The 15,988-nt window shown below is 34.5% G+C and overlaps 4 protein-coding genes and 1 non-coding gene across 9 annotated transcripts; 2 read left to right on the top strand and 3 right to left on the bottom strand.

The window, feature by feature from the left end:
• Positions 1-678: 678 nt before the first annotated feature.
• Positions 679-5,847, bottom strand: LOC112728588 (putative disease resistance RPP13-like protein 1). Of its 5 annotated transcripts, XM_025778790.3 has the most exons (5): positions 5,304-5,443; positions 1,867-5,116; positions 1,654-1,780; positions 1,356-1,540; positions 679-817 (listed from the first exon to the last, which is right to left on the bottom strand). In XM_025778790.3, the coding sequence occupies exon 2, from the start codon at positions 5,026-5,028 to the stop codon at positions 2,443-2,445; it is 2,586 nt and encodes an 861-aa protein (XP_025634575.1). In that variant the 5' UTR covers positions 5,029-5,116; positions 5,304-5,443; the 3' UTR covers positions 679-817; positions 1,356-1,540; positions 1,654-1,780; positions 1,867-2,442. The 5 variants fall into 5 exon arrangements, with proteins under 5 accessions (XP_025634575.1, XP_072066336.1, XP_072066335.1 ...); XM_072210235.1 differs by having other exon boundaries at positions 1,356-1,565; positions 1,867-5,847; XM_072210234.1 differs by having other exon boundaries at positions 1,867-5,847.
• Positions 5,848-7,331: 1,484 nt separating this feature from the next.
• On the bottom strand, positions 7,332-8,788 carry LOC112728591 (small ribosomal subunit protein eS28). Its single transcript, XM_025778792.2, has 2 exons — positions 8,740-8,788; positions 7,332-7,692 (listed from the first exon to the last, which is right to left on the bottom strand). Exon 2 carries the CDS (start codon positions 7,689-7,691, stop codon positions 7,494-7,496), a length of 198 nt encoding a protein of 65 aa, XP_025634577.1. The 5' UTR covers position 7,692; positions 8,740-8,788; the 3' UTR covers positions 7,332-7,493.
• Positions 8,789-9,953: 1,165 nt separating this feature from the next.
• On the top strand, positions 9,954-10,026 carry TRNAA-UGC (transfer RNA alanine (anticodon UGC)). The gene has a single exon. It is a non-coding gene; the product is annotated as a tRNA-Ala (tRNA).
• A 687-nt stretch (positions 10,027-10,713) lies between these two features.
• Positions 10,714-13,645, bottom strand: LOC112728587 (uncharacterized). Its single transcript, XM_025778789.3, has 4 exons — positions 13,523-13,645; positions 12,271-12,420; positions 11,965-12,113; positions 10,714-11,131 (listed from the first exon to the last, which is right to left on the bottom strand). The coding sequence occupies exons 2-4, from the start codon at positions 12,398-12,400 to the stop codon at positions 11,054-11,056; spliced, it is 357 nt and encodes a 118-aa protein (XP_025634574.1). The 5' UTR covers positions 12,401-12,420; positions 13,523-13,645; the 3' UTR covers positions 10,714-11,053.
• Positions 13,646-13,718: 73 nt separating this feature from the next.
• On the top strand, positions 13,719-15,858 carry LOC112728586 (DNA-directed RNA polymerases II, IV and V subunit 8B). Its single transcript, XM_025778787.2, has 4 exons — positions 13,719-13,893; positions 14,509-14,666; positions 15,091-15,179; positions 15,506-15,858. The coding sequence occupies exons 1-4, from the start codon at positions 13,818-13,820 to the stop codon at positions 15,615-15,617; spliced, it is 435 nt and encodes a 144-aa protein (XP_025634572.1). The 5' UTR covers positions 13,719-13,817; the 3' UTR covers positions 15,618-15,858.
• Positions 15,859-15,988: the final 130 nt, after the last annotated feature.

Genomic DNA, 15,988 nt, shown 5'->3' with positions numbered 1-15,988 from the left:
TTAAAATGATGGTAAGTTTAAGCATAAAACTATTTTGTGCTAAAATTAGTTTCAACTTTTAACACTCCAGCATGCGATAAAAGGATAAAATTTCTTCATTTCGGACCAAAGAAATAGAAAAATTTTGCTCTAACATATAAACCCAATAGTCTAAGATTTTTTCCTTTTTGTCTCAAGTACCTAATGGCTAATGCCCATCCGTGGTTCTAGCCTGGTTTCCATATAAAATTAACCTCACTTATTCTTTGGGTTTCAATTAGTTTATGTTCGAGTAAAACAGTGAAATCAGAAATTTTTTTCTCTTAAAAAAAAACCCGATTTTCAAATCCCACCTAAAGTGCTCAACAAATTGCAGCTTAGTAATGCCTTGTGATCAAAGGATTTCGTTTATATCAAGATAAGCACAGCTCAATATTAGAGCAGCGAATGCACTATATTAAGAGCACGGTATAGATCTAGGACAACAAAAGTAGCATTAACCTATGCCATCTGCTAACTACTATTAAAATTGAAACTAGAGGAACTAAAATCCACAACTTATTTAGGTGGCGTTTGGTAAGGGGTATTGAGACTGAGATTGGGTACTGAGACTTAGTATTGTATTTGGTAACCAAATACTAAAACTAAAATTTCAATCTCTATCTCCAAAATTTCAGTCTAGCCCAACCTTCTTGCTTCTCTCTCGGACTCGAGTAGGGTGAGAATGTCACCTTCTCTCACTGGTCCCTTCACATTCCTCATGATGTGGCGGTTCTGATCATCCAGAAACTTGACTCTAACCTTGACAATGTTAGCATGCTTTATGCCAGTATCCATCCTGCTCAAACAAAATCAACATTAAAACTTAAGGTTAGGGAGGGAGGACAAGGTTGTGGATATTGCAGCAGTAATGACTAAAAAATTTGCACACACATATTCAACCGTTTTAAATGCCAGCTATCTAGAAAAAGCCGCATCCTTATTGACTATGGTAGGCAAGGATTTGAAGAAATGCAAATCACACACTGAGACATGCAAGGTTCTTAAATTTTCGATTGAAATCTAATCCAACAACTACGAAAACAGCATTCAATTGAACAGGAAACATATTAAAGTTGCTGAAACACAGCAGTAATAGCAACCCAGATCATACAAACTTTGATAGTTCAGAAGCTAAGATAAATTAACAGCCATTGTAATTCAAAACCTTTAGTCCTGCAAATATGTCATAGAATATGACCCAAGGCAAAACATCTTCTGAAGAAGATTATACATAAACTTCAATATTTCCACATTCCAAATGAATACTACGAAACACACCTTAACTACTTTAAGTGAATTTTCATGGTAATCAGCATATAAGGTTTGGAATATACCTTGCTGAAGTAATAATATTGTCAAAACTTGTAAACATCTTGCTTTGTCTAAACATGTGGAACAAATCATGTCGAAGAGCCGGGTAGTTTATACAAATAAGGTAACTCCTCAGGAGATGGTAGCTGAAGTTTTTGACAATATTGAAGTAGAGATATCTTTGTAAACATCAATACCTGCCTAGCAGCTAAAGTTGAAGAAGAAACAACTGTCTTCAATTGCAAGAGAATGAAACTTTATGCATAGAAATAAATAAATATTAATAAAAATCAGCAACTTTAGACAGATTCAAATGATTACCTCTTTAAGATTTTGGACCACTCTGCATATTCGAATAATTGAATATTCTTCATGCAGCTGTATGCTGTCCTGTGCTAGAGTTGAGAATGAGGAGAGAAGTCATTCAGGAGAAGGTATGAAGTGTTAGCTGTGTAAGGAATGATATAAGACATTAATAAGAATGAACAACAAGAATACTGTAAAGCAGATAAAGAATGAAAACTACTGACTCACTTTATATGCGGTGTGTAAATATTTGTGCAAAATCTTGTGTTACCATCTACCAAATCCATCTTCCATTAACTTGAATGCCGCGGATGTGGGAAATTTTAGGCCAAACTTGTAGGTCCTTCATCTCACACCTCTTACCAAGCAAATGGCTTTCTTTGATGATGAGTCGAATTAGAGAAGCAGGTAGCTTTTCTCCCTCAATATTCTCCAGCTTGGGACATTCAATAATGGTTAAATTTCGGAGGGAGTTGAGGTGGACTAGTCCCTTGCATTCCAAAGTCTCCACACTTTTAATGCTATTCAGTATCAGAGACTCAAGGCATGCAGGCAACCAACCTTCCTTTGGGAGAGACTTCACACTCACACTTTCGCATTCACCTTCAATGGTAAGATGAGTAAGCCCGTGAAATTGCAAATTCATCAATGCTGCACTGCTCACTAGCTTCTCGAAGTAGCCGATGCGAAGAGATCTCAAGCTACAGTGTGGATCCCTTATAGCAAACAAATCGATTTCTGGACAGCCCATTATTGTGAGATTCTCTAGCTGAGGTGCTGCTGTCCACAGCGTGGAAATGGATTTCAATCTGGCACAGTTGTATATATATATAATGAACGGAGACATGAAAGAGAGCATGACACCACAACAGACTCCATCTTTTCACAGTCCGTAATGTCAGCACACACGAGATTAGGAAAGGAATCCAACAACGAGAAGGATGTAACCGAATCACAGCTGTTACTTATTTCAAGTATATGCAGCGAGTCGTGTTGGCCTTCAATTTGGAATTCTAAGTTTCTACAACTTGATATCCTCAACTTTTTCACTGATGCAGGAATACTACTCAATGGAAACAATATATGGGAGGAACAATCTGAGATGGATAAAGATGTGAGGCAACTTAGTTGGGTGTTCTTTATGGCCGGCACGACGGCCTCCACTAGATTCTTTCCTTTGATTAATAGTTCATGCAATAAAGGAGGTAGCTCTAGAATTCTCACATTATTGCTATGAAGTAGACACAATTTGGTAATAGCAGGAGCTCTTGGAAGGCAAGAACTCAGCTGCTCGCAATTCCGAATATCAAGATATTTCAAAGATGGTAGATGATTGGGCAAATCTCCTGTCAACATGGGACACCCCCATATGGTAAGCTTCCTAAGTCTGGGAAATGCATTGAACTCTAATGAACGCCACTCCTTCCAGCAAGGCATTGATTCAAACCAGAGTGTTTCAAGCATTGGAAATGGTGTCTCCACACAAGAATCATGGTTTTGGTAAAATTCAGCACCAACAATCCCAAGCCTTTCAAAGCCTTTAATTTTTAGGTGCTTCAAAGAGGGCAACTCTCCAAGTGAAGGAAGCATACAACAATTTCTGAAACCACCCGAAAGGAAACCGCCCATAAGTACCTTGGTGATGTTGTGGTAGGAAGAATGCCCCAACCAATCTGGAAGCGTTGTACCCCTGTAACCCCTGATTTGTAGTTCTTTCAAATTACTGTGAGGTCGTAACTTGTCAAGTATATCTCTTTCAATTTGGGAATCTACTGTGTTCTCATCTTTATCTACTGACCACCACAAGCTCAAAGAGTTAATGCCATCCTTATCACACATTCTTGCCTCCGAAGCTTCATTGCTGTTGACCACATTCTCCAATTTGGTAATGGAAAGTGATTGGTGTAGATTTGCAAGTGCTCCCAGTTCTTTGATCTTGTTCTCTTCATGCTTCCCAACAATGTAGTCGCTTAAAAACTGCAAACCTTTCAATTTGCTCATGCCTTTCGGCATCTCATGCAAACAAGTCCCTGTAATATCAAGGTGACGCAAATTGACAAGATTTTGCATTCCAGCTGGAAGAATTTTCAGATTTGAACATCCATTCAGCTTCAAAGTCTGCAAATTGTACAGGTTACCCAGTGACTCAGGCAATGTCACAACGTAGGTCTTGGATAGATCCAAGTAACGCAAATGAATCAACTCACCTATTGAATCAGGAAGTGAGTCAAGAGGGAAGCATTTAAAAGACAAAACTCTCAAGTACTTCAATTGTGAGAGTAAAATGCATGGTGCGTTTTCCATGTTGAATGGAATCCCCCAATCCAAATTAACTTCAAGAAATGTCCTTGTATGTTTTACTTTGTCACAAACTCCCAGAAGTTTTGACATTGGGTAATTGCCTTTAGCATTATGTGACAAATGACGAGTTTTAATATCAACTTCAACAGTATTCTCAACCTCCTCAGCTCTAAAATAGAAGTCTCCACCAAAGATCATTGCCAAATCATGCACCAGATCATGCATCACAAATATCTTTTCCCGAGTACTATGAGGCTGGAAAAATGATCTCGCAACTAATTCATCAAAATATTCATCGCCAACTTCTTCCATACTTTTTTTTCCTACTGGTTGTAAAAAATTTTCTGCCATCCATAACAAAATCAATTCATCTTTGTCGAATTCATGGTCTTTGGGATACAAGGAACAATAAACAAAGCACTCTTTCAAGCATGAAGGAAGATAATAGTAGCTAATTCTTAATGCCGGTACAACTTTTATCCTGTCATCAGAGAATTCCCATATCTCACTCTTCAATATATGATTCCAGTACTTGACATCAGAATTCCCACGCAATAAGCTTCCAAGGGCTTGAGCTGCCAATGGCAATCCATTACACTTCTTTACAATATTTCTGCCAACCTTTCCTAAAGTTGTATTCTGCATAGAGTCAGTGGAAAGACGTGCATGCTTTGAAAACACTAACCAACAATCTTCATGAGACAATAAACTTAGTTCATGAGGTGGAACAGTTTGCACTACAGAAGCCACCTTTTTACTTCTAGTAGTTATGAGAATTTTACTTCCCTTAACTCCATTCTGAAAAGGTTTTAGAAGGCTATTCCAAGCGTCATAATCTTCATTCCATGAATCATCCAAGACAACAAAGAATTTTCGTCTTGCCAGCTTTTCCTTTAAATCATGTTGAAGTAAATTCAAATCTGTCAACTTACAAGATCGTGAAGTTATTGTTTCAATTATAGTCTTGGTGACCTTGATAACATCAAACTCTTCGGACACACAGACCCAAGCTTGAAAATCAAAATTCTTCTTCACTTCGTCATCATGGTAAACCAATTGGGCCAAAGTAGTCTTTCCTATTCCTCCCATGCCCACAATGGGAATCACAGGTATATCACCATCAGTAGTATCAGCGTCGTCCAACAACAATTTCACTATGACCTCCTTGTCTTTTTCCCTGCCATATATATTGGATCTTTCAACTAGAGATGTTGTAATCCTCCATGACATGTTCTCCTTAGGAATCTCTCTAAGACCAAGAGTGTCTTTTTGTTTCACAATAGATTCTATCTTATCAATAATTTCCTCCATGCAGTTTGCTATCTCCCTATCTTGCAAATTGAGATAACGAGAGAAGAAGGTACCTGGATCCTTCTGAGTGGCAGCTTTGGTGAAGACTTCATCCAACAAGTCATCAGCAACATACATAGCATCTTTGAGAGTATCGAGCCAGTCCTTGACAGCTCTCTCCTTGATCTGCTTCTGCTCAGCATCAATGAGAAAGGCTTGAACAGCATAAAGAGTAGTCTTCAACCTTTCAAGCAGCTTCTGGGTAAGCTTCTTCCCTTTGATCCAGTTGGCAACTTCTGGTGAGGACATCCTGTCAAAAACAACATTAAGAATAGAAGACAGAACAGCTCCACCCACAAGTTCGGCAGCCATGTTTCTCCAGGTCAATTGATAAGAATATAAGAAATCGAGCAAATGAAAGGAAATGGAGGTATCTAGTGAAGTATATTGTCCTACTCTGATATGTACTTTTGAAGCAGAAACATATTGACTTTAAGATTATTGGTATTAGAAGCAAGCGAACTAAAATTATTCATGAAAATGTCCCACTTGTTGGACAAATGATGCCACTGATGATTTTTTTTTAATATAAGAGCTTGACTTCACCAACTTCCAGCACACATTGTTCCACGTCCAATGGCATATGATATTCTATTCTAATTTTATTCTAAGAGGGTGTTTCCTTCACTTTTTTCTTTTTTCAGTGCTCTGTCCAAGGAAAACGAGTAGTGGAGACTTTGAACAACTTTACCTACCAGGCTACTTAGTTATACCCATTTATATATTTGACTCTTTTTTTAACAGTGCAATGAAAATTTAATTGCTTGAAGTTTATGCCAAACTTGATAGATATAAACTCATAAAAGAGATATAAACTCATAAAAGAGATATATATGTGTTAGTAATAAGTTGAGACTGTTAATAGTTTGTTGCAATTTATGTTATTTGATACTAGTAAACTGGAAAATCACTAGGAAAACTTTCACTCTTCATTCTTTCAACTACCTCAGTTTTCAGATTATTTAGTTGCTTGATTGATCACAAATATTGCTTCTTATTATTACAGTTTTGAAATTTTATTTTCCTAAATAGTAGAGAACGAACACTAATGACAAGAAGGCCAAGCTAGGGCAATAGTTACGAAACATTGTGGCAATTCAGCGAATAGCATTGATGTTTCCTTCACATTTCTTGGTATCACTCACTGTGTTTAATGAAACAAGCTAATTATTAGTACTTGTTAGCCACCAATAATTGTCTCACTATGCAGGTTTCTTTTTTGTTAGTACCTAGAAGCTTGCACTAGAGATTGATTAGTTGATGTAGATAGTAATTAACTAATTATTTATAATCCATGTAATTAGTTACAACTGAAGGGTCAGAGGTCATAGCATAAAATTATTTCGTGCTAAAATTAGTTTCAACTTTCAACACTGCAGCAGATTGAAAGGGTTAAATTTCTCCATTTTGGACCAAAGAAAACAGAAGTAAACAATAGTCTAAGAAATTTCCTTTTAGCTGAAGTACCTAATGCCCGTCCATGGTTATAGCCTGGTTTCTAAATAAAATTTGGACCTCCTTAGTTATTTGGGTTATAATTTGTTTATGTTCGAGTCAGTCAAACAATGACATCAGAAATTATTTTCCCGTTAAAAAAACCCGATTTTCAAATCTCATAAAGTGCTTAACAAATTGCAGCTTAGTTATGCCTTATAATCAAAGGATTTTGTTTATATAAATATAAGGTCATATGGAAATAGACCCTCTCAATTTTTTGTAAAAATTGAGGAAGTAAAATGTGATCTCTCATTATTAATTGTTATAAATGAAATCAAAAGAAAACATGAGAGAGAGTGTATTAAAGAGTTATAGATCACACTTTATATAAATAGAACCAAAAGAAAACATAGAGTGTGTATTGAAGGGTTATAGATCACACTTTACTCCCTCAATTTTTTTCAACAATTGAGAGGATCTACTCCCCTTTTTTCAACAATTGAGAGGATCCATTCCCAGGTCATGTCCACAGCTCAATATCAGAGTGGGGAAAGCATTATATAAAAATCAAATCACAAAAAAAATCGTAAATTCAGCCACCTCAATATCAAAATTTAAGTTTAATAATAAGAGCATATAGTATAGATCCAGGACAACAAAAGTAGCATCGAACTATGGCATCTGCTAACTACCATTAAAACTAAAACCAGAGGAACAAAAATCCACAATTTTTTTACTTAATACAGAGAAAAACCATCGGTGACCATCTAGCGCAATCTTCTTGCTTCTCTCTCAGACTCAAGTAGGGTGAGAATGTCACCTTCTCTCACTGGTCCCTTCACATTCCTCATGATGTGGCGGTTCTGATCATCCAGAAACTTGACTCTAACCTGGGTCACTTGCCCTCTAGACCCAGTGCGACCCATAACCTTGACAACGATAGCGTGCTTTATGCCAGTATCCATCCTGCTCGAACAAAAGTAACAATAAAAGGTTACAGAGAGAGAAGATTGCCAATATTGCATAAGTAATGACTACAAAATTTGCATACACATATTGAACATGTTTTAAATGCCAACTATCTAGTACATGCCACATCATTGTCAACTATGGCTATGCAAAGATTTGAATAAATGCAAATCACACACACAAGGTTAGACATGCAAACAACTACTACTACAACAAAATCACTGCCTCCTATGGGTTTTGCTCACAATGTAATGTATTCCATAACCAATGTTCTTGAATTTTCAATTGAAATCTAACCCAAACAACTAAGACAATAGCATCCAATTGAACAAGGAAGCAAATTAATGTTGCTGAAACACAACAGCACTAGCAACCCAGATCATAGAAACTTTGATGGTTCAAAATCTAACAAAAATTAACAGCTACTATATCATAATCATAGAAAGCCCAACTGATTGCTGTGAAAGGCTTAAGTACTCTAAAAAACATTCAAGACACTGTACAGAATGTTAGAAAACATTTAATTATTCAAAACCTCTATTCCTGCAAATATGCCATAGAATATGACCCAATGCAAAATATAACCCAACAAAACATCTTCTGAAGAAGATTACACATAAACTTTACGAAACACACCTTAACTACTTTAAGTGAAAGATCAGGATTTTACAAAACAAGTCATAAATCATTACGGAAATCTAGAATAGGATGTCAATGCAAGGGGAAAACGTATCTTTATTATAAGAAACAATATATTTAAGAAAAAAAATAACAACTATAATGATAAAGGAGATATAGAACTAAAATCTGGAAAACAAAAGACACTAGCTCAACAAGACCACGGAAGCCGCCAAAAAATTCTCTTTCGGGGGATACGAATTAGAAAGTAGGTACATAATCACCTAAATACTGAAAAAATAAACTAAAAAACAATAATTTAGGGAAAAATTGGAACGACGTAACAACAAAGAAGGAGAAAAGAAAGGATTGATATCAATAAGCTTGAATAGAAGAATTAATAGCAATGGCTGAGTGCGCAGGTACCTGAGATTTGAGGAGTCGCTTGTAGCTGCTGCTGCTTGCTCTCTTACTCGTCAGGGAGGATTGAAAGAAAATAACCCTAATTCTAACTATTGAGCTTTTATAGTGTGATGTGTAACTCTTGAAATGTCAATTCTACCCTCTAGATTGCTTAAAATAAAGTAACTATTTTGGTTAGTAAGTAATTAACCAAATTTATTAAATTTAGTTATGAGAAAAAAGATAAATAGATTTTTATCTTTTTAATTTTAAGATACATAAATTTTTAATTAGTTAAAAAAATAAAAATATTTTTTATCTTTTAAAATATGAGATATTTAAATTTTTCTATTCAAAATATATAACAATAAATTAGTTTCCAGAAAAATTTAGATGTCTTATATTTTAAAAAATAAAAAATATTTTTATATTTTTAATTAGTTAAAAATTTATTTATTTTTGAGATAAGAAATCAAAGGCCTATTTATTGTTTACTCTTTAGTTATTATATTTATACTTAATACTTCTATTAACATTATGTTTAGTTGTTTACTAAGTTGGCTTCTACTTCTAATTACTAATTTCGATTTTAATAATTTGAAATTTTCGTTTTTTTAGTCAATGAAAGAATAACAAAGTAAATCAAGACAACGATTTAGTACCTGAGCTCAAAATCTACACAAAATCACATGATTATGAATGTTGAATGGGTATTATTATTTTATTTTTTTAATTTGATATTTCTAAAGTTTAAGATTATTATTAATAATAAAATATTAAAAAGTGATCATTTTAACAACTAAATATATATACTTTAAATCCTAGACCAATAAAAATATATAAAACAAAATTGAGGAAAAACAAGCAAAAATTTTAACAAAGATGCCTTAAAAAGTAAAATCATGAGATACAGGGTGCATTTAGATTATAGTTTGCAAACATAGATTTGGCCATGATTTTGTAATGCTGATTTTGATCCAAATTAGGTTTAGTAGTTCAATATGATTTGTTTTGAAAATTTATTTATCTCAAAAGTAGATATAATAATGTTGTTTGAATTGTACTGACAAAATTTAATTTTGTTTGTAAAATTATTCAAAGGAACTTATAAATTACAAACTTCAGAATAAAAAGCAAAAACTCCTAACCACATTTTAGTGATGTAACTCACTCCATTACTTCGAAACATCTGTCCTTCACTCTGTTATATATTTTAGCTAAAGCCTTTCAACATGCATGGGGATGTAGCTCAAATGGTAGAGCGCTCGCTTTGCATGCGAGAGGCACGGGGTTCGATCCCCCGCATCTCCATTTCTTTTTTATTTCCATATTTTTTATTAATTGATTTTGTTTTTTTTTAATAATAAATATATTCATTCTAACAGGCATACACAGTTACGAAAAGCAGGGGATTAATCACTAAAACCTTCGCAGCAGTGTTAGTAGTTTATCTATAGTCTCCAAAGTTTAGAATTAACCCATACTTTGCATTAGTTTCTTTACAAATTCAAAGGAGCATGTCGAATTAACTCAACCAAAGGAGCATGTCGAATTAACTCAACCATGTATGATCATATAACACTAATTGCTTTATGATCTAATAGTTAAAGCTTCATAGAATCAATTAGATCAAGCCTAGATTTTCCTTTCCACGTGTTGTGCAAACTCTCGAGTAAAAACACTTCTCACATCAGAATACACCTGAAAAAGTTGGCATCTATCCACAATGGAATCGTTTTTAACTCTTCACCAAGTGCGTCATTGGCTCATTTCAATATTTAGCTTAATGCTTTCTAACGTTAGGTACTATTATGAATATGTCGTCATGAAGTGTTTTTCTACATCATATCTTTTCTGACTTGAGTTGTTCATCACATCAACGAGACCGGCATAACACACATTAACTCAAATAAATAAATAAAATAATCGTCGTGTATGTATGACAATCGATTTTGTAGATTACCTTCCCTTCAAGTTAAAAAAAAAAGGTGGAACATGTTTAGTAGTTAGTTTCATTGCTTATTGTGAAATTGAAATCTAAAATATTGGGGAAGTTATGACATTTGTACAAGGCACAAGCCCCCCAAATCTAAAGTTATCACATTCATACATAAATCATGCACAACATGCTGTCTAATCATCTTGTGATTAAACATGGAAAATGCCATGACAACCCTGAAGATAGGAAATAACAAATATATTTTTTTCCAGAAGAAACAACCTCACGAAAAAGATGGATAAGGCAATGACTTTCATCATTTCATGCAAAGTTGAGTAGTGTCATGCCACTGCGACAAAACGTATATGATTTGGTCATACCCTTCTACTCCAAAACTAATTAGGCTTTCATGGGCTCAGCACGTGGCCTCCATAATCCAAGCCTATATTTGTGTGCATATTTCAATATTAACTTCCTCTGCAAAACCAGAAACTAGGTTTAGAAAGTGAACTATACAATTGTACGTTTCAAGAACAAAAGAAATCAGTATTTCAATCATAACAAAAGGTAAAAAGTGGGTCATCTTAGTCCCAATTAATAAGTCCTAGGATTGACCGAACGAGAACAGTCTCACCACCCATCACCAAGGCACCAACACAGCAGCAGCAGCAACAACACACTCATCCATCTTCTTCATTTCATCCCTACCTTCTTTCAGCCCTACACCACAACTCCTTAAAATGTCAACTTGAAAATTGTTATAACGTAATCTACAACAATTTTCAAAACCCCCCTCTCTTCCCTCCGTTTCCTTCCCTTCAAACATGAAACTCATAATAAACACACCCTTAATCTTTAAGCTAGTGTATATGTAATATACAAGGTAGCGACAAAACCCAACCACGATATGATGAATCAGCATGATTGCATGAGTTAAGTGACAAAATCAGAAAAGTTAGCACGGGAGGTGGGACCATAGGTCATCGGTCCAGAAGGAGAGAAAATCAGAATAAGTGCCAAATGGAGAAAGGGTATCGATAGTATGTTAATTCTCTTAAATTTCCCTCGTCTGTCTTTCACTTTCTGAAATTCTACCTCCCTATAAGTCCCTCTCTTATCAGAATTCTTAACTCGTTATTATTGTACAACATGAATGTAGGTTTGTCCAGTTCAATAGAATGGTGCGGGATGGTAACCTCAAGAAACTAATCTCAAGCTTATTTACTTTTTTCAGTTTATATATAACAGTTTATGATGCATCATAATAGGACGTATGTAGCAAAGAAAGCAAGTAAAGAGCAAAGGATTACATGTTTGCAAGGAATGCCAAGCTTCTTGAGTTTGAGGGTGCGAGTGACGAGAAGCTTCTGGAAGTCACCTAATTCAGATTCAAGTTTCGCAACATGGGATTCAACTCCATTCCCAATTCCCGTTAGAAACTCTGGTATTCCAACCTTCACTGCATAATCAAGCACAGTTACACAAAAACAATCATTCAAATTACATTGAAAGACTTAGTTTTCGAGAGACTAAACACAATAAAAACATATGAAGAGTCCTAAGTTGAGGATGAAAATGCAGATGGGGTATATAGCAGGAAATGATAGGTAGCGTACCAATGTATTGGGTTGATTTGGAGAAGAATCTAGAAGAAGAAGGAGAAGAATGATGAGGGAGCAGTTTTGGTGTTGTTGGGGGAAAACTAGAGGCTCTGGTTCTAATTATCCTTTGCAACCATGTTGCCATTGTCGAAGAAGCAAAAACGCCTGTCACAATTCAACAACACCATGCTTTATAGTGGAAAGCGGACCTATATATAATATGTATCATACATAACATTTTAATCTAATAATCTACCAACATATTCATAAGAACATAATCTCAAGGCATCAAAAGGCAAAAAGCCATGGAGTCTTAAACATAAATAAACCATCATAAAACATGAACATAAATATACTAAATCTAATAATCTACTGCATAAAGATGCATTCTCATTATAAAGTAATAATAGGCAAGGCATACTTTGATTCGTTCTACGATTCATTTCCTATAAATGAAGCAACAATTTACCCAAATCAAAAACAACAACAACAATCCAAAAACAACATTCAACAAAACTAAGCAGCAGCAGAAATTGATAGAGCATAATGAAGTAGTAGCAGCAGCAACATATAATAACAATCCACAATAAAAATTCATTTTTTTCAGTATCAAATCAATTTTACTTTATTGCAATGGCACATTATTAGACATAAATTTCACTTTCAGAGTATATGAAATTCTTTCGGGATACACATCAAACACGTAGATGACAATAACCTCATTAGGGGGTTCCATGCTTAAAGTGCAACAAAACCAACATAAAGCCACCACAGTGGTTGAAGACGAGATATCAGCATGGTTGTAAAAACTGAACCGGACATCGAATTGTTTTGGTAACTATTCAAAAGTTTAAAGGTCTAACTGGTTTAACCGTGGTTCAATAAGAATAACCAGATTATAATAAATTAATGAATATATTAAACCATAAATAAGCACACAATAACAAAAAGCATGCTTTACGCCGGTATCCACCCTGCTCGAACAAAAGCAACATCAAAAGGTTATGGAGGGAGAACAAGGTTGCCAATATTGCAGCAGTAACAACTACAAAATTTGCATACGCATATTCAACACGATTTAAATGCCACCTATCTAAGAACAACTCGCATCATTATTAATTATGGCTATGCAAAGATTTGAACAAATGAAAATCACACACACTAAGAGAGAAATGAAAACAACTACTACTACTACAACAAAATGAAAGAATCGATAGCTAGAAGCTGGAAATGAAGAATTACTAGCAATCTTTAAGAGCATAGGTACCTGAGTTTTGAGGAGGCGCTGGTAGCAGCTGCCGGTGGCTCTTCTTACTCGTCAGGGAAGGATTCAAAGCAAAACACACTAATTATTATAAATGGGCCTTATAATTTGGGCCATAACAGGCCCAATCCATCACAAAATATTAGTGGGCCCAAATCCAAATTCCAAAGCCAAATCACCGAACCGGACCAAACCGGTCAAAGCGAACCATTATTAGTTTATTACACACCAGAGTCCATATTGAAGAAACGAGTTGGTGGATTTTGCTTAGTGGCTTAGTGCTACCGCTACTACGACGATGGTGGAGGTTCTCTTCGAAGATATCTTTAGAGTTGAAAGATTGAACCCTGATGACAAAAAATTATTTGACAAAGGTATTATTATTATTATTATTATTACTCAACTTTTATTATTGCTTCTCTATAAATCTGTTGCCTTGCTTCCTATTATTGATGAGTTGAAGGTTTTAACTTTAGACGAATTTATTAAGCTGATCGCTACCTCTGTGTTAAAATACTGTTGTTTAGTTGCAGTGTTTTTACGATTAACCTTTTTTTAATCAAGATAAAAAAAAAAAAAAACTAAAATGCAATATTGCATATTTATTTTGTTTTAATTTTTCAGTTAAAATTGTTCTTATTTATTTTAATAAGCTGCATTTCATTGCATTGTGGAGTGTTATTTATTTATTTATTTATTTTTTGGTGCTAGAATGAGAGTCTCAGTGTAAAACGGATTTTTATTTATTTATTTTAAATTTAATTTCTTGTGAAGTTAGCTGATTCTATTACATTCTATTTTTTTTTTTAAATAACTATTTGCACTCCACTGTTATATTACTTGACCTCTTTCGTGGTGTTTAAATCCAAAATTTCCATTAAAAAACATGTTATCTGATGAGTGGATTATTTGCTCTTATTAGAGACATTATTGTTAGACTTTGTTGTCTGAATTTGATTCCAACACCTTGGTTTTGTGTGATGTTGAAGTTACTCGCATTGAAGCAAGGAGTGAAAGGTTTGACATGTTTATGCACCTTGACATCAATTCTGAGTTATATCCATTAAAGGTTGGTCAGAAATTTGCACTCCTGCTTGTTCCAACGCTTAATCCGGATGGAACACCAGACACTGGGTATTATGTTCAGGTAAATTGTTGTCATGTCTTATGTCTTATCTTCTTGTTCAGGTAAATGGTTTGTTCCAAGTTCCAACAAGGAATGTATATCTTTTCGTGTGTATTAGACAATGTGAGCATTGACATCCTAAGGTGTGTGACAATCTTTAGTTGTAGTAACATTGCCATTAGATTTCTGTTTGATAGTTTGGAGCTTTTGTTCATCATAATCTTGGAATTTAGATCACGAATAGAGTTGATGTGGCAAGAGAATGTTTTCCTCTCCTAAGTATATTTCTTGAATGTTTTCTTCTCCTAAATACATCTGATATTTGTGGACTAATAATAGTTAATTACAAAGTCTATAGTTCCCTTTATAATTCATATTTTTTCTTTGTTCTCATGCTAGTTTTTTTATTCCCTTAATGAATTCTTTGATTTTCTTTGTTTTCCAGAACAATCGGCTATCATTGGCCGAGAATTTTGAATATGTCATGTATGGGAAGCTCTATAGGGTATCAGAGGGTTCGGGGCGTGAAAAAGCGTAAGTTTAACAATGATGCTTTTAATAATTAATATAATTCCTGCATAGTTTGCTTGTCTTGGTAACTGACACAAACCACAAATATAAAAGTTGTGAGATAGAAAAATGTGTTTGTATCCAAGGACAGATATACGACATTATCTCCGAGAACACAATTATTTGTATTTTCTTCCTTTCTAAAGAATGGAGAGACATGTAGAGGATGTTGTTTCCAAGTAGCAGCACCATAGTTAGAGCTGAACTTTATCCAATTAAATTATAATTCAATGTTGCAGAGTCTTTTACATTTCCCCTCCTTTATATGGTTTATTGGTTTTGAATTATAGGGAGATAAATATTTCATTTGGTGGACTTCTGATGATGTTGAAGGGAGAACCCTCTCACTTCAACAAGTTTGAGCTTGATCAGAGGTTGTTTCTTCTGATGAGGAAAGTCTGAGAAAATTGAAAGTGCATATCAATGAGGATGTAGTGAAACTTTGTTGTAACAATCAGAACCACCTATTTTGTTCATGTTAATGTGATGCTTGTGACCAGATGTTTGGAAATCAAAATATCTTGGTGAATTGATTGTAAGTTAACTCTACGTTTGCCAGTTATCCGAACATGATGGAATAATTTGGTTTAAATTATCTACAAATGTGTATTACTGTGTTTTTTAATATAATAGGTATTTAATCTGTGTGCATTGTAAGTGTATATATGATATATCTAAAAAAATAATAATGATTCTCTCATAGCAAAATATCTCCATGATAAAATATCCAAATTCCATAAAAATTTATCTGTGAAAAAAATAAGAAAAGATGC

Source organism: Arachis hypogaea, chromosome 12, assembly GCF_003086295.3.
Source record: "Arachis hypogaea cultivar Tifrunner chromosome 12, arahy.Tifrunner.gnm2.J5K5, whole genome shotgun sequence".
NCBI lineage: Eukaryota > Viridiplantae > Streptophyta > Magnoliopsida > Fabales > Fabaceae > Arachis > Arachis hypogaea.
Note: the sequence above shows the minus strand (reverse complement) of the source record. Positions and strands in the feature narration are given on the sequence as shown.